We start from the raw sequence: 24506 nt of genomic DNA on the forward strand, positions 1-24506 counted from the left end.
CAGTAGTTTGGTTTATTTCTAAATAAATGCAAAATTATCGTCATTCTCATTATCATCATCATCATCATCAGAGGTTGGTGTGAATTACAAACATTAGCACTGCAACGGTGTTAGCATCCCAAATGTAGCATTTAGTTGAAAACAGCATTGTGCCTGAGCTGCAGCTGCAGACTTTTAGCCCTGTCGTCTTACACATCACAATTCACAAAAGAATCTGTAATCTCATCAACCATGTCAGATCTTTAATCTCATTTTTCTGGGATAAAAATCAGAGGAAAGAAAATCAAGATTGAAAACAAAACAGGCTGATAAAGACAGCTGCAGGCAAACAGAGACAGCAAAAGCAGACACACAAATGCATTGACAAAACATACACGTTCGCACACACACGCATACAGTACACTGACACCACACAAGCAGAGGCTGTGAGTCCAAGTTGTCTGTGCATACCTCTGTCAGTGCCAAAATGATTAAACAAATACCCCCTTTGTGCGCAGCAGCCTTGATTAAGCTGAGCTGCATGTATCCCTCTGAAAAAGAAATACAGGAAAGTGCCTTTGGTGGTGCCAAAATTCACTTGCCCTGTTAAAACATCGCTCCTGTCAAAGTTGTTTTTACTCTCTCGCATGGAAACTAAATTTATCATGCCTCTCCGGAGCATTCAGGGATTTTTTTTTTTTTTAAACAGAATGAGTATGATTGTTTATATGAAAAATAAATATTGAAACTTTATCTGCATTAGTGGTCATAGAATGCTGATACCAATACATTTCAACAGGAGATTATTTACAATGGTAGAACAGGATTGGAAACAGGATTGTTGTGGTTTACAGAATAGATTGTGGGATTAACCTGATACCAGCCTAACACTGGTGATTAGGATATGACAAATTATACAATAGTTATTCCCCATTTTGGGGTTATCATAATTATCATTTATGGTGTAACTATAATATATTATTTGAATAAAAGGATATAGTTATCTGCTGACTCATAAAACTGTACCCAGTGTGGTCCACAGTTATAATCATTCTCCCAGTTTAGAGATTAACAAAATTTTCAACAGCATTAAATGCCCCAGCATTAAATTTATAATTTAGTATAATTTCTACAAGTCAGCAATATCATACTGTTGAATTGTACATGAACTGTGAGTGAAAGGAATAAATGAGATGAGCAATCCTGCTCTCTAGTGGTGATGTGTCTTACTTGCAATGTTTTAATGGTTCAATAATCCAACTTTTTCCCTCCATACTCTGAGGATAGGTTTAGAGCTGAGACAATTAATCAGTTGAGAGAAAATTAAACAGCAAATATTTGCTAAACAGTTAAGGTATTTTTAAGCTGAAGTACCAAACATTTTTTGATTCCAGCTTCTCACATGAATATTTGGTGGTTTCTTTAGTCTTCCATGATAGCAGATTGAATAACTTTCACTTCTCAGGCTGATGTTCATAGAACAAGACATCTGAGGACCTCACCTTTGACTCTCAGAATTTGAAATGGCCATTTTTTAAAATGATTTATTTTCCAGTAGATGGAAAATGGGCAGAAAGTCATATTCAACTGCAAATGTTTAATGTAAAATAAACTGAGTCTTACCAGTTATCAAGGCTCATGTCTTACTCAAATGTCATGTGTTACTCAAAAGTGGGAAAAAAAACTTTTTAAAACAGCCTATATCGCCTCTTTTACATATTAAAGCTCCTAGAAAACAAGAGGTGATTTTTTGTAATACCTCAGAAAAGCTAATTATCTCATGTTACACTTCATCTCACAAAGACTATAATATATAGACATCCGTATAAGCAGCATCCTCAGTGACACTCAGACAATGCCTTTTCTAAGTTAATGCTTCAGTTTGAGATGACAGATCATTGAATAATGAATGACCCTCCTTAAGTATTCTTTTGATTTAGTATTCTTACAATGACTTTTACTCTCCACACACAGCAGGGAGGAGAGAATACACTACGCCAGGTCCTCTGAAGGACCTGCATTATTAAAATGTGGTTTCATGTAAACCTACGATCTCTGCTGCTCTTGAAATTTTAGCAGAGACGATTGAGCAAAATCGTACACACCAAGGCACTGCGACAAATGAGACACTGTCTTAAATGTATCATTCATGAGAAATGCCTATAAGGAGAGGTATTACTGCTATACATGTCATCCTTCTTGCAGTTTTTTTTATAGTTACCTGACATTGTCTTCTATTGTCCTCCTTTTTGAATAAGCAGATATATATATATGATTACAGTGTCCACCAAGGACACTACAAAATTGGAGGCCCCCTTGTACACAAAACAGTTTTGCAGTTGTTCAAAAACAAAATAGACAGACTGAGAATCTCACCTCATGTGTTGGTTCACTTCTGAGACTGTTGAGTAGCCCACAGTGTTCCCCCTGCCAAGAAAAGAAAAATCAGTGTTATCATTCAAGGCACTACATCAAAGCCACCAAACTTAATTCAGGACCATTTACGGACACAGTCAGGTTAGTGCAGTTCCCTTTATCCATGCCTCACTCAATATTGCCTGTAGCTTATCCATGTTGGTGCCAATGTAGATATCATAGACCTTGAATTTGAACCCACCATCATGAATTTCACCTCCTAACCTGACCTCCTCCTTGCTAGTTTGAACCTCCTCCTGGCTACTCTGGATCTCAATTAGCTCCTGTTTCTCTTAGCGGCCTGTGAGTCTGGGGTTCTCAGGCGGAGTCTATGTCATAGTAAAAAATCTAAAATGAACCAGTGGTTGTCCCTTATAAAGCAGGGTCTCATGCCTATTGCTCGCTACTTATCCTGGCCTAGACCCTCTAAAAAAAGAAATTTTTCCTGGTTAAATAGATGTCACATGATTACAATACCTATTCTTATGTGTAGTACAAGATTATTGGGCCCCCTAGAGAGGTGTTAACCATCTTATAAATGATGGCTTTTATATTTCCAAATTTAATCTAGACATTATTTAAGAAACAGCGCAATAAGTCACAAAAATACAGACTACTCATTAAGCACTTATTGAACTAAACAAAATCAGTAGCGTTTATTTCGCACATGATGATCTATATCATCACCAATATCTTGATTGCATGGGATGACCCTGAACTGAGGGGAAAGTATTGATATGACTGAGAGCGTGGGCACATCTGAAGCTGCTTATTAACTGTATGATTTATTTCTTTTCTTTCATAACTGGACCAGTGAAGAAGCACTGTTGAAGAGGTCACCCAGTCCGGATGCCAGCAATGTGTAACATGCTACTTTGCAAATAATTGGTATTATGCCACCAATTGAACAGGTATAGATAACAGATAACTTATCCTACCAGTGTATCTCTCAAGCTCTTTAGACCTAAAGTGAAACAGTTGATCAGTAGGTGAAAAATTTCCCAAGTTAATGAATGATAAACAAAGAACCAATAAATCAACCACTGCTGTTGCATTTCTGATGCATTGCTTCCTTCAATGTTCTATGTAGCACTAGATGGCGATGTCACTGCAGGAACTCTTTAGATATACACCTTTATCTATACATTAGCTGTGTCTACACCAACACCAACAGTATATACTATATCTACTCCTGTAGCTTTGACTGTCAAGATCTCAGGGGCATGTTTGCATAACATGCACCTGGGGTTCTATCTGCTGTGGTAGATCCCTGTCTCTATGGATGTGGTGCTTTTGGCTTGTCCTTGCACTGCCATGACCAGACTTAAGGCTGGCCTTTTTTAATCACTGCTATAGGAATTCTTGGTGTCAGCCACTTCCTCTATCTACCAATGATACATCCCATGCCAGGGGTTAGTTTTCCATGATATTTCCTCTTCCTTATCATCCCGTCTTCTGCTGCCTGAGGCAGTCTCTTTGCAGTTCATCCCGAGGGCCATCCTCCTGATGAAGCCATGGATACTTATTTTATCTCCTGGATCTGACACTAACTAAACCTTGCCCTCTCTCTTCACGTGAGTGAGTGTGTGAGTGTGTGTGTACTTGTACTTGCTACACAGTAAGGACCAAAAAAAGTATTTTACTAACAGAGTGAGGACATTTTGGGAAAGTGAGGACATTTTGGCCAGTCCTCACTTTTTGAGACACCTTAAAATTACATTTTGAGGGTAAAGACTTGGTTAGAGTTATGGTTAGAATTAGGTTTAGGTTAAGGTCAGAGTTAGGGTTAGGGTTAGGCACTCAGTTGTGATGGTTAAGGTTAGGGTAAGGGGCTAGGGAATGCATTATGTCAATGAGTGTCCTCACAAAGATAGAAGTACAAGTATGCGTGTGTGTGTGTGTGTGTATGAGTACATATTAGAAGGGCACATTAGAATGGAGAGTGGAGATCAATGTGGACAGCGGAGATCAACATCAATGTGTAGCTATTTATAGATCCTCTCCTCTTTGGGATTGGCCCTTAAGATTATTAACAGTGACAATGCACAGAAAGGAGGTATTTAGTAATGAGCACTCCATTTATAATCATGTGCTCCCTTTTCACGCCTGCCATTGCTGTTATTGATCCCAGTTCTGACAGCAAATGTGTAAAAAGCACTAGCTCAAATGGCATCAATACACCTCTCTGGTATAGACTGTAAGAACTGACTTTCGCTTACCGCCCGTCTATACTGTTGTCTCATTAATTAGTCTCATACTCCACAACATATTCAAAAGCAAATTGTTTAATAATGTCATGGTTATGACAGTATTATCCTTGCTAATATTTTCTTAGCATAAAGAAAATGGAAAAATCAGGGGCTAATGTTAATGTTAAATTGGCTCTTTTAATGAGAAGCTCAACTGATGACCTTTGTTTTGGACAATGCAGAGGGCCGGCAATGTTCTGCTTTCATTCCCTTAAACCATACTCCAACCCCGACCCATTTGCAGTGGCTGCAGCTCCGTTTTGACACAGCAGTGCCAAAGATTTAATAGTTTCATGAGCTTAATGGAAAAGGAACAGGAGCTGATTATGTTTTCAAGGACAGTAGGATTTTTAGGCTAAAACATGTGGAACGAGGGGAAAACTGCAGGTTATAAAGGAAATACTGTGCATGGAAATAGTTCTATGTTTTGTGTCTTCCACATCAGCAGCTGAACCACATAAATTGCTGAACTCCCACTTTAATAAATACCAAGAATTTGTTTTACTAGAAAGGGAATGAAGAACCAGGCCTTTGGGGTTCCTTGTATTCACTGCACTTGAACTTTGGCTTTGTTTTGTATTGTTTGTGTATTATTTTTTCTCCTACTCAGTGTTAAATATACTGAAATCCTCAACTCTTAAATGGCACAAAAACAGTTACAATCCATATGGAGGCTTATTTGGTCAGAGGCCCATTTAGTTAAGTGTGTCAGTTTTCACATACTGACTTAAAAATGTTTAAAACTCAAAATCCTACAGAAAAAGAAAACAAGACCATGGATAAGCCTTTTTTAACCTTGAATGAATGCACATGCTGTCTGACCAAGCATCCTTTCTCAATGTGAGAGGAAGTAAGAGAAGCACTCTGTATTCTTAACTTCATCCAAGAATACTATTAGAAACCACTATAAACCCGGAGATAACAATACAAACATGGCTGAAGATGGATCAAACCATCTGGTAAGCTCCTGTGACATCCAATCTTCATATGGCTGAGTGTGTCATCTTATGAGCCACGATCACAATTATTCCAAGGTGACCCTCATTTAGCTTTAAAAAATATGCATATTTCAATACTTCTGATGGTACACTTCTGACATTATACTGATGGCACTCACACTCACATGATTATTAACTGTTATTGCGCACAAGATATTAATTTGAGGCCAGTACTCATGCAGAGAGAAGGGGCCTCAAATTCCTATAAACTTTCCATTAGGAATTTGTCGTTCACTGGGCTAATATTCAGTGTAAACACCAGCATGCTGGCATGCTCAAGATAACAACTTCAATGCTTATGTTTAGTGGGAATAACGTTCACTATATGACCATTTTAGATTAGCACGTTAGCATGGCATGACTGACTAACTAGCACTAAACACAAAGTACAGCTAAGGGTGATGGGAATGCCATATACAGGCCACAAGTAAGGAAAGAGTTGTTATTGGCATGGCAAGAGGAGGTATATGAATGCCAACCCCATACATGCATGCATACCATTTACTGTCAGCAGATGAGGCATGTGGTGATATTGAAGGAGTCATGTGGTGATATTGATGTGGACACTATCAAGGGCTGGATACACCACTCCAGGTAATGCTTACATAAGCATCAGTTATGAGGTGAATGTCTACATAAGTCAGTATGCAGCCTACACAACCTTTTTTCCTCCTCTTTGTCTGTCTGGTTTTGTTTTTCTGGTTAAGCTTGTTCTTTTTATATTGCTCCTTATATTTGCCACTGTGTATTTCACTTACAGTATGTTTTACAGTGCATACTTTCAGCAGTCTGTAATAATCTGTTTCAGCACACTATACTACATACAAGGACATGTGGTGACACCAATTGCTGCTTTAATATGTATCTTCAATAAAGTAAAACGGCAACAAAAGCCCAATGGGCCATTTTTACTAATTAGTAAAACACATGTCATATTAAGGAAAAAAAAAGTATATATATATAATACATTCACTTCTTTCACCTTCCATTAGCAAAGCCTGGTATTCTGTGTCAGGCTGTGACTGCTTTTAACACATTCACAGAACTCGCACCACATGTGATCCATATGAAATCTCCACAGACTAGTGCACAGAATCTTCATCAAGTCTTGTAAAATGTCCATGAGCCTAGAACACAGTTTGCTTTAGTACAGCTCCTTAAACAAAGGCTTTAAGAATGCACTATTCTTTTCTGCTAATGCACAGACCAGTATGCCACTTCCGAGTAAAACTGCAGCATGAAACAATATATGATATGATAATTGCGCTTGATCACAGCAGTTAAACCCTGAACTCTGATGTTTTCACTGCCCTTTTCACACATAACAAGGTGCAAAGAACACTTGAATAAATGTGGAGAAGGTGCAAGGTAAAGACATGCTGCAGGCTATACTGGGCAGGTTCAAGGGTTCAATCCTCATCCTCAACAGATGATGCGCATACAGGTTTGTGTCTTGAAGAATTAGACACTCCGCATCTATGAAAAGCCCACTATAATCAATATCACCCCCCGCCACACACACAAACACACAGACACACACACACACACGAGAATGTATACACACACATTATACTCATGGACAGACAGTGGCCTGGTTTGCACCATAAATCCTCCTCACTAGATATTAATCCCATTCTATCTTCAATTCAATCTTCAATCTAAAGCATAATAGAAAAAAGAAGCTTCCGTCTCTTCTTCATTTTCCATGATTAAGGGAAATTACAAATGATGTCATGGCTGTATTTAGTTTGACACATTAATGTCAGAGATAAAAATTTAGCTACTTGTACAAAGAGTTGATAACTAGTGAATCACGTTCTTAATACTCTGCTAGAGCCAACATCATATTGTGTAATTATCTCTGGCTTTCACAGAGCCTGTGTGTGTTTAAGTGGAGTGTTTTAAAGGGACGAGCAGAATGTGTCATGAAGTGATTGCTAGTAATTATAATCTGCATTAGCAGTGTGCTTGTGTGTGTGGGTCAGGGTCTGGCCGTACATGATTGCGATTGTGTGCATGTTAGTGTGGCTTGTGTATGGAAGGGAGGGGGTCACTGTGAGCTGTACAGTAAACTGTCCATGTGGCGGGTTTTCATGCCGGTGTATTAGGTGTCAGATACAGCATCACACAGAGAGAATATGAGGGCTGACAGCGGAGACAGCAAACAATATGCTCAGTCTTTTAAAACTCCAATTCAAATAAATTTGAGACAAGACTTCAGCACATGTTAAAGGTGTTTTTTTGTACTGAAAATAATTCTGGTGTCTGTTTTTACCACTGATTGAACAAACATGGATGATAAATACATGTCCAAACTGTCGCCCACTGTTGACTTTTGGGCTGGGATGTACCTGGTGATAATTGGTAAGTACATTGATTTCATTGTCATTATGACAAGCTGCAGAGGAATATTCTCGGTTTGCTTGCTTTCTTCATCGGTGGTCAGACAACATAATCAGGATGCATGATTTCAGTTCAAAATGCCTTCTTTGGTCTTATGAGCTACCTATTTTGTGCATATGTCATTTGTTTGATTTGCTTCATGTTTTGTTCCTATAACTTCAAACTGAAAAGAAACTTGATGTAAGTGGTGGGACTTCAGTATGTTAACACAGGATCTTTAACACAGTCTTCCAGTTGGCACAGTCTCTCCAACAAAAACACACTATATTATTGAATTTTCATCTTAGAAGATGTTGCGTGATAACAGTTTTGTGGCTCCTGTTTCGTCTCCAGTGCATTGTATTTGAAGTCAGTCGATGACGATGAGGTTGATCTGCCACCTTTCAGTGTTACTTTGAGCTGAATATAGCTTAAACATGCTTACATACAGAGCCATCATAGTGTTTACATGCACACTTTAGTAATTTGGTTATGATCTGGGCCCTGTTATGTTTTGCTCATGTAGACATTGGATGAGCCTTTATCCCAGTATGAGAAACCCTGATAGGTTGATAAAGTAGGTTGAGTAGTCTGAAAGACAATTTTGTCTCTCACACAGCTCACAGCCTCCATCTGCTTTTATTTACTTCCAACACCAGAACGTAACAGACTTTCATTAGAGGCAGGTCTTTATGTCTAACTCCCTCTGTTTTATATGTAGAATTGGTTATAGCGGTGCGTACGAAAGCCTTGTTACCGATGACTTGGTGTGTCTTATGTTCAGTTATTCCTCTGCCTCTTTGGGTAATAATGACACATGTAATGAAAGTAGTTATTTGTTGTAATGGAGGCAAGGCTCAGTGTATCGTTTCAGTGCTCCTCCGCTTTCCTGCAGTTCCCAAGCAGCCAGGAAACCAGAGTGGCTCGGTACACTGTGGCTCAGCACTCCACTGAGCAGTGGTGGAAATACCATCACTCAGACAGTCAGGCAGGGATATTTTCGATTGTAGGGCTGGCCCCACTGTCGTGGTCCACCCAAAAAATATGATGGTAAGTGATGGTAAGTGATGATCAACAAGATGAAACAGTCTGACTTCAGTCATGCAATGTGCATCATAAATATTAATATAAACATTGTCAGACTTATCTTCCATTACCAGTGATCAGATAGACAAGCTAAATCCAGCAGAGTTCAGACAGCAAGAAACCAAAATGTGTCCCTTGTCAACTGTTGAGGTGACTCAGACAATACAGAAAAAAGTGAGTGAGATGTTGATGAATTAGGACACACCTGCAGGCAGATCATCAGAAACCTGGATACTGTTATGATCATGTATATAGGAAAATGAATAACCAGGTTTCTCATGTTCAATGTAAGCACAATGTCCTGAGCCTGAGAATTTTCAAAACTATGATATCAAAGTACATGTAAACACACAAAAATGTACATGTGAGTATAAACTGCACTGTATTTTCTAATATGCCACAGTCGCTGAATGTCCTGAATGTAAGGAATGAGTCCCTGAGGTTAGATAACTATTGTTCTCTGTGTGAGAGTGAATATTTACCTTAAAGAGACACTCCATCACCTCACTTTCCCTGCTGCTAGTGTTGCTTTGCATTCCCAGAATGACTCATGACTCCACATGCCGGTGCTTAGTCGACTGTATTAACAGTTTCTTTGGCGTTGTGGTGAAGTAAACCACAACAGGAAATCTGGTGGCAAGTCTGAGCGTCAGTCCGCAGGCCATTTAGAGGCAATCTGGGGTAAAATGAGGATTATCAGTCACTGAGGACAGTTGTTCATTCAGCAGCTAAATTTTTCCACACTATCCATGCAGTTGATATACATATACCACAGATGCTAAAATCTGCAAAAATATTTTTTTTGTTATTTACAATAAATAAAGTAACTCAAATTATACTTTATGTGTAATATGAAAGAGTCTTCATAGTGCAAGCCTATGGAGACTCTGAATATCTTACACACACTTCCCTGAATATATATACTACAGCTTGTGTAGTGCTAGTACAGCAAGTGAAGTTAGTGAGCAGGGAAGTTGCAGAAGCAGCTGAATAGAGAGAGATCACTAGATGTTACAGCCCACCATTTGAATTAACAGCGTATCCACACCACCACAACCTCACACCTTTATGTTTTAAGATGATAATTCATTTGCCTTCACTGCAAGAAACAAGTCCTGCCTTATGTGGCAGTTTTTTTCTGATTGCAATTAACCCTTTGGCCAATTAATTACATATTCTCAATTGTTTGAAGCCCACTTGCACATATGCTTTCATGTACAGCCGACAACTACATGAAAAGCTTGTATCCTTTTACCATAAATTAAACATTAAACCTCCAACAGTGAGGAAAAGTTTCATTTTATTTTCTGAAATGTTTTTACATGTTTTCATGTACAGTTGTCATTCCAATCATAACAAAAAGGCCGTGCAGCTACTAATTTAGACCATGTCTGTAATTAAGTAGACCTTCAGGTTTAGAGGGTTTAGTTAGGGTTTAGTTATCATACTTAACTGTGAACTGACGAAACATGAGTAAACACTGTGCTGCAGTGCTTTGGAAAATAAATATCAACAGCAGTTTGATATGCTAGTTGGCACTCATCAGTGTACTGGTAACAATAATAAAGCAAATGACAAATACATGCCCCATGTCTTAAATAAATAAATGCAGCAATTCGCAAAATATTAACATAGTATCACAAAATAAATAAATAAATATATAGTATTATTTTAATTTCACCGTCAAGTTAGCTTACCGTGGGAAGGGCCGTTAGCATTGGAAAAAGCTTGCTAGCTAACATGACGACGTTGAAAGACAAACGCTGTCCTAAGCAAGTGTGGACACTCACTCACAGACTCAGTAATAAACACATGTCATTAATGGGAGGGACTTGTACCTGAAAACTTCGCGTTGATGAATCCCGACACAAACTTTTCTCAGACGGTGTTTGGAGAAATGCCATGTTTCCCAAACAGCCAACGAGCTGTACCGCAGCTGGTAATAACTCTCACTACGCCCCTGACTAAAATACTAAGGCGCCTAAAACATAACAAACCAACTAACTACTAACAAAAATACTAGAAAATAACCAAGTAATTGAAATCTATCTGACCTGATTTCACACCGAGAACACATACAATATGTTTCCTCTGTCATACAGGAAGCAATACCCAGCAAAGAAAACCTTATAAACACACTGTATACTACAGCAGCTGCAAACCACTATTTTGGAAATAAATAATGTAGCCAAGTAAGATTAGCCACATATCATGAAGGTTTCAGCTGGCTAAAGACTCTTAAAGAGTATTTTTCAGAATGAAACAAGTGAATCATGAAGGTGGTCAGAAAAATAATCCTTGATGACCTGTTGGATACAGATGTGCTTGCTAACACATGATCTGTGAGCCTGGTGTAATATGTTTTGTCTCCCCCAGTGCACCAAAAAAATCTGTTCATGCAACTTGACTTTACTGAGAAAGAAGACTAAAAATCTAAGGAAAAGGCTTTGTCCTAACTGCCCAGAAATTTTAGTTTAATCTAATTTCTTGTTCTTCAGATAAGCCTATAAATTGGGCAGAATCATGTCCAGTCATTTGAATTTGCTGTTACCGCTTGTGAATAAAGAAGGCAGATATTTGATTTTACAGTTTTGAACATTTCTGCATTTTGTCTCCAGTCTATCACGAGTGCAGCGAAGATAATCTAATTACAGTCACATTAAATGAGTTCACTACAGTTCTACCATTCAGAAAGGGTCAATTAAGTATACAGCTTTTCTTAAAGTACGAGACATTATTCTTCGTGTGTGTGTGTGTGTGTGTGTGTGTGTGTGCCTGCATGTGTGTGTGAAGTCCACTATGGCACTACAGTACAGTATGTCAACTATGTTCATTCCCAATGCCTTAGGGGAATTGATCCTTACTCTTCCTGTTCTGTCGTTTTCCATACAACCATGAGAGCGTCACATCATTCACCACAAGATCTACCACATCATCCTGAACAGTCAGTTCATAAAATGGAGAATTAGCCCTCAGCCCTCAGTCCACCAGTGAATATGTCCAAAGCCTTCGAGTGAAGAGATGTGAAATTAAAATGCAATACAACATCTAAACAATTAAAAATATATGAGGTGGTTTGTGATGATTGTTCATTGACGTTTCCTGGATTAATAGTCTTTATTCTTTTGGAGTTGTCTATCATGGTACATTTGGTTTCCAATGCTTTTAGAGGACATTTCAAAACCTAAAATGAAAATGATTTCATTAACCGATGTTTTGGAGTAAAATGCACTGCAGCAGAGTGTTTGAGTCACTGGGGGCAGTTGCTGCTTACAAAATGACAAAAAGAATGCAAACAGAAGGCGGGTGAAGAGGCGGGACTGGAAATGAACAATGTGGTCTTCATTCAGTTTTGTTGAACTTTTTGAATCACAAGCTGAAAGTAGAACATATAACACATGAATAAATTTCAGTAGTGTTCAGTATGTGTCAAAATGTCAGACACTTACAGGTAAATGCAGGAAAGAAAAATATCTTGAAGAGATATCTAGGTTTAAAAATGCAGCTGCAGACTTATGTACAGAAATGGGACATTGTACGATCTATCTCGTCTTAGCCTGCATCAAATACATCAAATACAACTGTACTGTACAGCAGATCTTTAAGGCTGTCACTGTTTTTATCTGGGTGTTTGCACAGCACTGTATGTGCCACTATTCCCTACAGTACAACAGCTGTATGAAGGAGTATCTTTCAGATCATCTATGGAAACTAAATCATTCAAGGAGCTAAATGTCTCTGCAGTAATTTTCACTGCAATGATACCACATTCAACATGCACAATAAGGATTCTCCGTTTTCAGCTATTTGTAGCAAGGTTTGCAGCTCAAAGCACAGTATGTGTAAAATAATCAGAAATCAACTAATAGAAAAGTGTGCACTGGTAATCTTCAGGTGCTAATATTATGATGCTATGATGTTCATGAATAACGTAGGAGTGCAAATCACTTGTGTCAAGGTTGCTCATGGAGAGAAAATTCCACTACTGAGGGACAAAAATCTCTTTTGCTTTTTCACAGATTAAAAAGACTATTTAAAAAATGAACACATGGCAGCACAATATTGCATGTTGTATCAATCAAATTTCCCTAAGCTTATGTAAGAGAGAAGTATTATGTAATACAGGTTGAACCAAGAACACGTCAGCCACTCTCTCTGATGGAATAGACATTAGCAGTCATTTTGTAATTAATGGTCCAATATTTTTCTATTTTCAGATTCCCATGCACTGTAAGCACTTTGCTGCACAGTGATGCCAAAAAAATCATTTTTCAAACATGTAATCTTCTACATTATTATAGGCTACCTACTTAAAATGAGTAGTAGATAAGAATTAGGAAAAACTTGTGGAACCCAGTAATCTGATCAGATGTTTTCCCATAGCTTTTTATTATTAATCACTACATGATTAAGAACACTTTAACGACCAACCCATTTCTCTACATAAGTTCTAAATAATTTAGATTGTGGGCACTTTGTACTGAATGTTCCTATGTATTTATCACGACATCATGGAGAGAACTGACTCACATGCACTACACAACAGCCCTGGTTATTAGAAATACTGCATAATGAAGCTAGAACATATTCCACTAAGCTGAACATCAGTGTCTCATGGTCAGAACTGCAGTTTGTGTGATTTATGTCGCACTTATGGTCTCACGTATAGAAGCCAATAGTCCAGTACTGCTGAAAGCACAATATATTACACTTATACTTCAGTTTTTGTACAAATTAAACAAAAAAAGATGTAATGTATTGATTACTGAGGTTTACAGAAGCTGTTTCTACCTGTTTCCACTCCAGACAAGTGGCTACTGGTGTACCATATTCAAGTGGGAGTGGAATTCATCCTCTGATCTACCTCACAACCAGACACCAAATTAGCACATTTCCCAAAATGTCCAACTATTCCTTTAATGATGTTATAAAATCTGGATTTTAGTTAAGTGTGCACTAATTTGGTTTCTGCAGTGTTTGGAGTTAACCAAGAAAAACCCACAGTGACAGGAGGTCAGGAGAAAAGCTATTCAGTTTAATTTAGATGGGTTAGGGGACAGGGGGGCAAGTTTTGAAATAGCAGTTCAGTGCAACAGTGCTGTGAATAATCACGTGTCAGAATACACAGTGCATACAACCTCAATGAAACGAGTTACAGCAGCAGAAAACTCTTCCCCTGTCTGTGAAGAGTATAAAATACGTAAGCACATGAGGAATTAAACTGCATGCTTGCATGAGTCCTGATCTTTCTTGTGAAAGAGTGACAGCAAAGTCAGGAAGACGTCAATCAGTGTATTTTTTTAAGAATCACCATGGATGTATGGCTTCTGCGTGGTCTCAGCAATACAGACCACCACAGGACCAAAAGTATGTGATCATCAAAAGCAAACCCACTCCATCAACTGCTGCACGCAACAAATCACTGTTGGAGGTGTTTGGTTTGATCAGATCACTGAAGCCCATTCACTTTCCATTACATTAATTAATCTCTTGTTCCATGTGATAACTAACCAAACCAATAATTGTCTTTTAGAAACAGAGATGAGAGAGGGAAAATGGGAGACCATAATTATTGTGGACAGATGTGATGCAATTAATGTTCATGATTCTGTTGATATTCAGATCAGATGTAAACGTTCTACAGCAGTCACACAGAATTAGACGTTGATTGGTGGGAGTGGGATAGAGAAGATTTTGTTTCCCAAATGATGAATGGCTTTCTACAACTCCTCAAAACCCCATCTGGATTTTGATCCCACTGTGGCATCCAAACGTGACCCAGGGTGGTTCTTCAGTTGATGGCACTGCCTGTTGGCCTTCACTCATGGATGAGCGCAAGAAAATCTCTTTACAGGGATAAGTTAATATTGTTGAAGCATTTTTTTAATTTTATTTCTGTTCTTTCTTATTGTATCCTACAGCTGTCCTGTCTATCATGGGGAATGCAGCAGTCCTGGTCAGCGCAGCCCGTCGCCTTACCCTGCTCAAAGCTCCCGAGCTGCTGACAGTGAACTTAGCCGTAACAGACATAGGCATGGCCCTCAGCATGTATCCTTTGTCCATTGCTTCAGCTTTTAACCATGCCTGGATCGGAGGAGACACCTCTTGCCTCTATTATGGCCTGATGGGCATGATCTTCAGTATAACCAGTGTCATGACTCTGGCTGTGATGGGGATGGTCAGGTACCTGGTAACAGGAAGTCCACCCAAAACAGGTAGTGTGACCTTAAATAGGATCTGAGGGAGATTTGAGCAGTTACGCATAAGGTCTTATTGAATACCATTGTGTATTAAGAAATCAATATTGTAATCTTGTCAAAGATCACAGGGAATTATCTCTGATGTAAAGCTGGACATCAAATGGTGAAGAAAGCCTTTAAATTTCTGGAGCCCAGACTATGACCGATAAGCCTTTTTGATTCTGATCTTTTATAATCCATGCTGGTGTACTGACAAGGCCATATGCTTTCATCCCTCCGCTCACCGTGAGGCTCATTCTTTTCAGGGAGTTGGTTTTAATAGGATCCCATGCTAGCAGCACACACACCATGGTGTGCTGAATAATAGATACAACTCATGGCGTACATGACATTTACACTGCTATTCATTCGTTCTTGTATATCAAACAATCGCTGCACATTACTTACACACATTACTGCTAGGAGCTAGGATAGTAAACAATCTCACTGTGAACAAACACTGTGAACATGAAACTTCAGTCTGTTTGTAAGCATAAAACCCACAAGACTTGGTGTCTCAGTATGAGGCTAGTTATGCAGCAGCCTCAGAGTATGTTGTAGCACCCTGCATTGCTGTTTTTCTCTGGTTGTGACCACAGGCACAGCATAAAAGTGTGAACATGTCTCACTCAGCCATAATCTGAAGTGTGTAATTTATGCACCCCCCAAAATGTATCTTAAATGTGTGAATTCTTGCAATTAAATGTGATTTTAGCCATAATTACTAAATATAAAGAATATGTGACGTCAAAGATGATGAATGAAGATTAATAAAGCTAATCCTGAATTTACTGAAAGCATGTCAGTTCATTCAAGTAATCAAGTGGCCGAACACCTGCAGACCTGTTGTGTAGCATAAAATCCTGGACCACATACATTTGCAGACTCAGTGGGGCCCCTTAATACATCCATTTTCACACCGTTACAAATCACTGAATCAACAAGTAAGCACATGCATCTGTAGTGCTTATCATGGTAATCAGAAATGAAGTGTTCATTGTGAATTAAATAAAGTCTGTGCAATCTGAAATCTTAACATACAGCTCTCTTCACAATATCTAACACTGAGTGGAAGTGATTAATGGATCCAGGTTTGAGCACATCAAAGAAACACTGAATATAGCATTATATTTCCAACTTTTATGAGTTGAAAATATAAATAAAACACAAAATCACATTTAGTGATTCATGATATTGGTCACAACAGGGGGTAATGCAGAAGAGCAGTCCGTGCCAGTCCGCACTGCAGGACAGACAGCAGCTGGATTGATATCTGACTGCTGTGTAAATCAATGTGGTTATGGCTGTATGTCAGTCAGTGTTGGGGAGTTACGGATGTACGTGTAACAGTGTATAACAGAATATAATATATGATTAACTACATTTAGGTACTGTTACAATTTAAGTAGGTGCTAATCAGAATACATTTACATTCTTAAAAATCAATACATCACATAAAGTGATCACTTTCAAGTCTGCATTATTCATAAAAATAGTTGTAGTTTAGTAGAATGTTTACTGGTTAAATTGCCGACGTAGCGAGCTACCTACCTATCCAAATTACTAGACCACTGCCAACTGCAGATCAGCCTGTTAGCATTGTTGGCTTAGCAGCAAGCTTGCTAAGTATGTCTAGCTAACAAATCATCTACTGGGTGGAGACCAGCCGATTTACAACATGCATTAGCCCACTATATTATATCTCTTAATATTATATCGTCTTATCTCATATTTCATACCTTGAAAAAACAGAGAGGGTTAAACTTTTTTTTTCTGGTACTAGCAGTAGTACTAGTTTTGTGTGCATGCCACATTCACTGTGTTACATGCAGTCATAATGCTAGACAATGTTGAAGTAATTCAAAATGCTTAAAATACGTCACTCACTTTCGGTGTTCTAATGGATATGTTGCAACTTAAATTCAAGGGAGTCTATACTGTAATCTTACTTTTAAAAGTAACCCAATACTGATAGCAATACACAATTAGGATGCAAATAGCATGCTAATGCCAGTAAACACACAAGGGAGCTTTGAACAAAACGTAAATCACGCTTTGATTATTGAGGGTATAACAGTGGGAGCTGTATACAACCTGTATACAACCTGTATACAGCTCAATAAGCCAAAACATCCACTGGGATTTCACTCAAATACTCTGCTGGTGAGTGAGCTTCATCTAGCATGGTGATATATATGAGATAAGTGTCCTGGGTTAGGCGCAGTTATCAGTTTGGCTATGAGCTAACTAGTAGCATCCAATCATATTCATGCAGCAATTAAAGCCGGGCCTTCTGTCCCTATAAATAACTTACATGTAGGACATTCTCTGGGCTACATGCACCATAGGTGTACGTGCATGGGGGTCACTCAAATAAGTTTCCATGGCTGTTTCTTTTATATTTGTATGTGGTATATTTATGTTTGTTTCTGACCACCTGCTGACAGGATTGGAAACAACCAATGAACTTTCTTGATGCGCAATTCTGCACAATATGTTGTTGACATTTAGGAGGTGTGTATGTCGACTCCTCTACAAGCCTCTGCTACCTGCAGTTAACCATAATGCTCTTCTCTGTGTAGGTCATTGGAAACATTTATGTTTATCTGCTATAATGCTATAATTCCAGCATTCAGTCTTTTAGTTGCTAATGATAACTTAAATATAATTTGTTTCCCTGACTCTTAAGTGCAAGGAGATTGTAGGAAGTGTAAATTTGAAAAACATTGGCATTTGATGTAAAAAGAAATGATGGCATTAGATTACACTTTGCGGGGTTTTACAGAATCACCTTATTTTGGCAGTCTAATTTGGTAACTGGGCAGTATAACCTGACACCTACCATTGCTGATATGCTCATACCACAGACTTTTGTTGCAGCAACTCCCGTCGTCTCAACAACCTGGTATTGAGGATTTAACTAATAGCCAATGTTCATGTTTGTGTGAGGATTAGCCCTCTGAGACTCCTCACTGCTGATCACATTCTTCGAGAGCTCAATCAAAGACCAGAACCTTCTCCTGCCAAATCGGTCAAATCAAATATTTGATGTCTCTGACTGAATTATAATGGCTCAGCTCCACAGTCACATGCAGACTCCTCACTCAAGTGCTGTGCCATTGAAAGAGGTGATGAAGAAACAAAAGCCATATAACTGGAGTTGGAAAATGTGCAAAGATATACAGTATCTACATAAATTAAGATCAAGCCAAATAGATGACATATAGTTAATTGAATTTAAAATCTATCTCTGTGCAGGTATCAAGTTCCAGAGGCGAACTGTCAGTATTGTGATCAGCGGGATCTGGCTATATGCTGGCCTGTGGGCCTTGTTTCCTCTGCTTGGCTGGGGCAGCTACGGACCAGAGCCGTTTGGACTTGCCTGCTCGATAGACTGGACTGGCTATGGGGAGTCCTTAAATCACTCCACCTTCATCATGACTCTGTCTGTACTCTGCACATTCCTCCCCTGTCTGGTGATTGTCTCCACCTATTTTGGTATCGCCTGGAAGCTGCACAGGGCCTACCAATCCATCCAGAGCAATGATTTTCAATATGGCAATATTGAAAAGAAAATAACTCTTGTAAGTATAAAACAATCTGTAAACAAATGCTGTAATGAGTGTCCTTTCAGTCTCCTTTAACAAATGGGATAAGCTCATGATACAAGACATGCAAGTGTGCGTGTGCGTGTGTGTGTGTGTGCACGTGCTGATTACAGACATTTTTCTATAATATTGTCAAGATCCAGTCTCTTTTTTTTCTTCCTAAAGCTGAATCTTTACAGCCATCACATCAAACTATAGTGGGGTATCATTTATCATTGGCTGTTGTGACGTTCAGGCTATATCTGAAGAACATAGCGGATAGATCTATTTGGTTTTAATAGACATAAACATGACGAATTGTTCTGACAACACTGACTCAGTTTAGTGAGTCAGTGAGCTTTTCTGTTCCCTCTACTTCTCACACATGAAGCAGCTTTTGAAGTGCAGCTAAGAAATATATGGATGAAATCATTGCTTAGCAGGAGAGGGCCCCTGGGAAAGTTGCTCAAAGGATAGGGCCGACATTATTCTATATTTTTCTCATTACTAGTGTAAATGAACTCAGCCAGACACCCCTGAGACTGGCTAGTTTAACAACCCCTTGACAGTCAGTCAGGCACCGCGCTCTTTAAAAGATCATTAAACCATTTGAGAGCAACAGCTAGCTACCGTGCTGTGAATATTTTCACACTATAGGACCAACTTGGCACTGTAAAACACACCGCATCCATTTGTTACACTTCACAGCAGCATCTATAAGTCACAACATATTTTTACAGAGAACATAGTGAAATTAATTTTCTGAATTTGTGCCAAACGTTTATGTACCTCTGGTGTATCATTAATTCAAAGCTATAAACTGTATACCTACTGAGAGAGGGCACAACTGCTGGATACACAGTATGGCAAATGGAGTCACACACTATACAGACCCTGCTACACAAACACATCCCATGAAAAGACCAGAAACCAATAATTTGGGAATCCATCTCCCAATACTTTTCGACCTCCCCACCGTGTCTGTGGCACTCAGCCCAGAGCTCAGCCGTTCCCACTGAGGATGTAAACCCAGAACGGAATAGTTTGACATTTCAAGAAACATGGTTATTTGCTTTCTTGCTGAGATTAAGATGAGAAGATTGACACCAATGGAATGCCTCTGCTAATATGAAGCTAGAGCCAGCAGAGGGTTATTCTTAGAAGGAAACAGCCTCATCCTTGTCTACCAGTACCTCTAAGTTATATCTCCCGGCATCAACAAGCATCATGTTTTTGCAAATGAAAGAACAGTGCAACAATTCAGCTCTATATTTTAAGAGGTTTATGGCTCAGAGTATAAGTAACATCTGGTTTCATTCATCACCAACACTGCTACTGAAAACACTCCATTATAGAGGCTTCTCTTATCACTCTCTTGATATGGAAGTACCTCTCCACATAAGTGTGAGGTGAAAAGTTGAGTGTTTGTTGCCTCATGTGATCTACAAGCCCCTCGTGTACGCCTCATCTAAGCATCTGGATAAATGTCCATATGTATCCATTTATTTCTCTATTTGTGAGTACGTGTTAGTGCATATTCATGCGTGGGACATTACATACAAAACAAAGGAGAAATTACATTTCCTCAAATTTTTTAGACTTAATCAATCAGTAAACCAAGAACTGACATTTAAAGTATCAGAATCAGAATCGCCTTTATTGTCATTATACTTAGTACAACGAAATTTGAGCGCTGCTCCCTTGGTGCAAACAATGCTAATTAAATAAAGTACTGTTTTTGAATGAGATTAAAATATGAAGCCAGAGTTCCTTTGATTTTGATCATAAATCTATGTGTGTGGATAAATGTGACTGCATGAAAGTAAGGAGGGACTGACAAAGATCAAACGGGAAAGCGTTTCACTAATTTGCTGGCTGTGCTTGACAGAGCACACAAAGGTCAGCGATTGGTCACCACTCTGGGGTTTTAGACATTGCGACATAGTCTAAGGTTAGGGTAAGGACTAGGCAAGTAGTCATGGAGACACGACTGTATGTGTTTGTTTGTTTGTGTGTGTGTGTGTGTGTGTGTGTGTGTTTGTCTTTATATGCATGTGCCTGTAACATTGATTTCACTTGGTTCTCTCACATGATTGCTTTATTTATTTCTTTATTTCCCACAAAATAGCTTCCACTTAATTACGGTGCTGTCAGCTAGAGCCGAATTAAAAGTCTCCATAGATCAGGGGCGGCCTGGTAGTCGAGTGGTTAGGGTGCGTACCATGTGAGCACTGTACTATAATAAAGGCACAAAACCCTAAAACCCTTTTTTTAAAGGCTCCATAGATCAGAGATGTGGATTCATCAGTGCTGTCGGCTTGGCGGCTTTTCACGAATAGAAAAGTAAGACACTTAAAACCGTCTCGGCCGTTCTCTTTCCCCAGACCAAGGTAGTTTGAATCTATTGTATGTTCAGTGAATTTACTATTTTGCTCTGATCTTTTCAAGACTATTCTATAGCCATGCTGTTTCTCCCTGCACCAACTCAAAATTATGTAACAGCAGCTGGAAAGTACTCTATTGTGTGTACATTTTAAGTGGATAGCAGAGCACTCGCTTTACTTCCTTTTTATTCACTACATAATATGACAGACAGTCAAATCACTCATGTCCAAAGAGATGAACTGTGGCTCATTTCACCTCATCTATACTCTAGATTTAGATTACCTGCCATAACGATGGCTTGCTGTGTTGTCTTAGTCAGGCAGCCGCAGTTTCAAAATGATTTCAAATGACCTGTGATTCCCCTTCCTGTGCTGAGAGGCAGGGTTGCTGCAAAATAACATACTGTCTGGGAAAATTTAACAAAATCAGTATTCAGGTCGTAAAACGTGATGATAAAAATGTTCCCCTCGTATTATATCACTCCAGTATTTTATGTATTGTTTACATGTGGCACACCCATCATCACATCTTTGATGCGATGATGCAACTTTTGTCTGATTTCAGGATGCTGCCTTGTTGCTTTCAGGCTCTACAACGTTTTATCCCTGTCATCAAATACCTTTGTTTCACCAGTGTTTGAAACAAGCATAGCGCGAGCAGCCTGCTAGCTTAACTTAGCACCAAGAAAGAGCTAGCCTGACAGTTTTTACACTTTTTGTGCAAATTGAACAAAAGCAACATGATAAGTGACAAACTCTAAACGTGTTCCTTGTTACCATTGGACAGAGCCAGGCTAGCTCTTTTCCCCTATTTCCAGACTTTGTGCTAAGCTATGTTAGCTGGCTGTAGTGTCATGTTTATCGTATCAATCTTCTCATGTAACTCTCAGCAAAGAAAGGAAAATACTTCTCAAAATGTCAAATTGTTCATTTTAAACAATCTCAAATCAGGAGGTGGCTTGTTTTTTTAAATGATTTTCCCCCTCCTTTTTCCTTCCCACCATCTTGCCCCCCTTCTTTGACTCTCATCTTCCACTCACCCCTACACTTTACTCCCCTTTTTCCTCCCTGCCCTCCCCTGCTCTTTCATCTGCTCTTCTCATTTCAGATGGCTGTGATGATCAGCCTAGGTTTCCTTATTGCATGGACCCCCTACGTGGCTGTCAGCTTCTGGAGCATGTTTCACTCTCAAGAGCAGGGCCACATGGGTCCTTTCATCACCCTATTACCCTGCCTCTTTGCTAAGAGCTCCACCGTATACAACCCTTTAATACATTTCGTATTCCGGCGTACCTCTTGGCAGGAGTTCATGCGCTTCCAGAGGCTATTGTTTTCTTGTTCTCATCACGCCAATTCGCCTGCTGAAGAGGCGAAGATGGAGGGCAAAATGGTTAAAAGCTCCAGCTGCCCTATTTTTGGAGATGGGATGGATGTAACCTGTGCGGGTCTGATGGGAGCTCCTGGCAGGCAGCCTGGAGGTGAGATAATGACTGTGGGCTAATGCTGTTGGTGGAGACGTCTGTGGTTCAACATTTTGGGAAACGTCCTTAATTGCTATTTTCCCAGATTTATGAGGAAGAATTATACTAATCAGGTCTGAACGCCAAATATAATGTGGCTTGAGCAAGCAGCTAAGTAGCTTAGCTTACAACAAAGACTTGAAACAGCTGCTTCGCTATGTCCAAACATAACAAAATGTTCCAGTGTTTGTTCCAGTGTAAGTGCTGCATCGCTTCTCCCCAGCTTGCTGAGCTCAATGTCAACCAGTGGCCTCAGAAAATGACAGCCACCTTTGAATTATAGAGGGCCAGAGACAAGCACAACATATAAGAAATGATAAAATAGAATACTAAATACTACCGCCACTTATTTGTGAAGTAACAACGAGAGTTTTCCTTTTTGTGCATCTGTTTTCTTTGTGAAAACCACACAACTGTCAACAACTTGAACACTTGTGACCTTCATATGAGACAATTTTCGGATGCTGCTCATAAACATTGAAAGATTTTTCCACATGAATTTTGCTATCAGGGTTTTTCTATTATATTATTCTAATTGGAGCTTAAGAAAGAAACACAACTCTCAGCATATTATTTATATTATTATTGATGAAAAAGAGCGATAGCTAGAATGAAGTGAAGAATGGCTCAGATAATTGTGGCAGTGGATTATAGAGCTCGGATACAGCATGATTGACTGGTATTTACTTTACTTTGTGTCCTCCACGAGAGTGGAGTGCAAACAAACTAGTCGTACATTGCATAGCTGAGGGTCAAATGGAAAATGCACATTGTTGTATTAAGGAATTAACTAAATGGCTTGGACACACTTCCGTAAAAAAAAAAAAAGCATTTTTGTTGACTTGTGACATAAATCCAATAAAGAAAAAAAGCATTATATTCAGAGTTGTGTTTTTATTCAGTGTTCCACAGTTTGTGTCCCTTAATTGAGAAATGTAGTGGTCATAACTGGACTGGAATAGCTGTTCACCCATAACTAAAGCAAATAACAGTCATAAAGGAATTACATCAGAACTGGAAACACGGCTGGAGGAAATTACACAACCTGAACAAGTCAGATATTTGCCTTAAGAGTAACCGCCTGAGGTCAGTATTCATAAGGTGAATACAAGGGTCCATGTGATAAAACAAGTGCTCGCACCTTAAGCACGCATTTTATTTTTCTGCCCATAGTTTTCTTACAAACACTTATCATCATTTATATGTGAAATTATACACAAAGAACAAGCTTCGGAAATTTCTGCACACATCTAAATTATGTGTAGGCTCAGATTAACAGTGGTGTGAAAATAATTAGTTAGTTGTGTGTGTGTGTGTGTGTGTGTGTGTGTGTCTGTCCACAATGTTCTTTTGAGAGATACAGACTGTTGCTATTATTCTCCCTGATGCATGCTGTTCTTTGGCTGTGGTTTTGTGTCTATTCAATGAAACAGAAAACAATGAAACAGAAAGCTTGAGTAGATGTGAGGCGGCAGCATTTGTGACTTTGCTTTAAACACTGCAGGCTATGCTTTAATCAAAGGCACCTCAAGAGATGTTTACTTGCATGTTAAGGGGGACGAGGATATGATATTTCAAAAAAAGACATGCAACTCTTGAGGTTTCTGTTCCCCTTCATGTTCCACGTCTTTTAAAAGGAAATTTTAGCTTTAATTTACCTTGAATTC

General features: G+C 39.0%; 2 protein-coding genes across 6 annotated transcripts in view; one reads left to right on the plus strand and one right to left on the minus strand.

Moving 5' to 3' along the window:
• Positions 1 to 12285, minus strand: part of runx2b (RUNX family transcription factor 2b) — a 115762-nt gene extending 103477 nt beyond the window's left edge. The window contains exons 1-3 of one of the 5 annotated variants that reach the window (XM_071478746.1): positions 10948 to 12285; positions 9592 to 9785; positions 2356 to 2406 (exon numbers count right to left, since the gene is read on the minus strand). In XM_071478746.1, the coding sequence (XP_071334847.1) occupies positions 2356 to 2406; positions 9592 to 9645 (105 nt within the window). In that variant the 5' untranslated portion in view covers positions 9646 to 9785; positions 10948 to 12285. The other 4 variants (XM_071478743.1, XM_071478745.1, XM_071478747.1 and 1 more) reach the window with 4 other exon arrangements.
• Positions 4969 to 23710, plus strand: opn8a (opsin 8, group member a). The gene is made up of 4 exons (XM_071478750.1): positions 4969 to 8005; positions 15031 to 15324; positions 18607 to 18932; positions 22428 to 23710. Exons 1-4 carry the CDS (start codon positions 7933 to 7935, stop codon positions 22818 to 22820), a joined length of 1086 nt encoding a protein of 361 aa, XP_071334851.1. The 5' UTR covers positions 4969 to 7932; the 3' UTR covers positions 22821 to 23710.
• The last annotated feature ends 796 nt before the right edge of the window (positions 23711 to 24506 follow it).

This window comes from Trachinotus anak, unplaced genomic scaffold (genome assembly GCF_046630095.1).
Source record: "Trachinotus anak isolate AG129_WGS33_773 ecotype Australia unplaced genomic scaffold, CSIRO_AGI_Tana_v1 ptg000005l, whole genome shotgun sequence".
In the NCBI taxonomy this organism is placed as follows: Eukaryota; Metazoa; Chordata; class Actinopteri; order Carangiformes; family Carangidae; genus Trachinotus; species Trachinotus anak.

Bases quoted from the DNA above. Each gene is read 5' to 3' on its own strand.
- opn8a (XM_071478750.1), top strand. From the start codon at position 7,933: ATGGATGATAAATACATGTCCAAACTGTCGCCCACTGTTGACTTTTGG. The intron at 8,006-15,030 runs GTAAGTACATTG...TGTATCCTACAG, and splicing joins GATGTACCTGGTGATAATTG to CTGTCCTGTCTATCATGGGG. The intron at 15,325-18,606 runs GTAGTGTGACCT...ATCTCTGTGCAG, and splicing joins AGGAAGTCCACCCAAAACAG to GTATCAAGTTCCAGAGGCGA.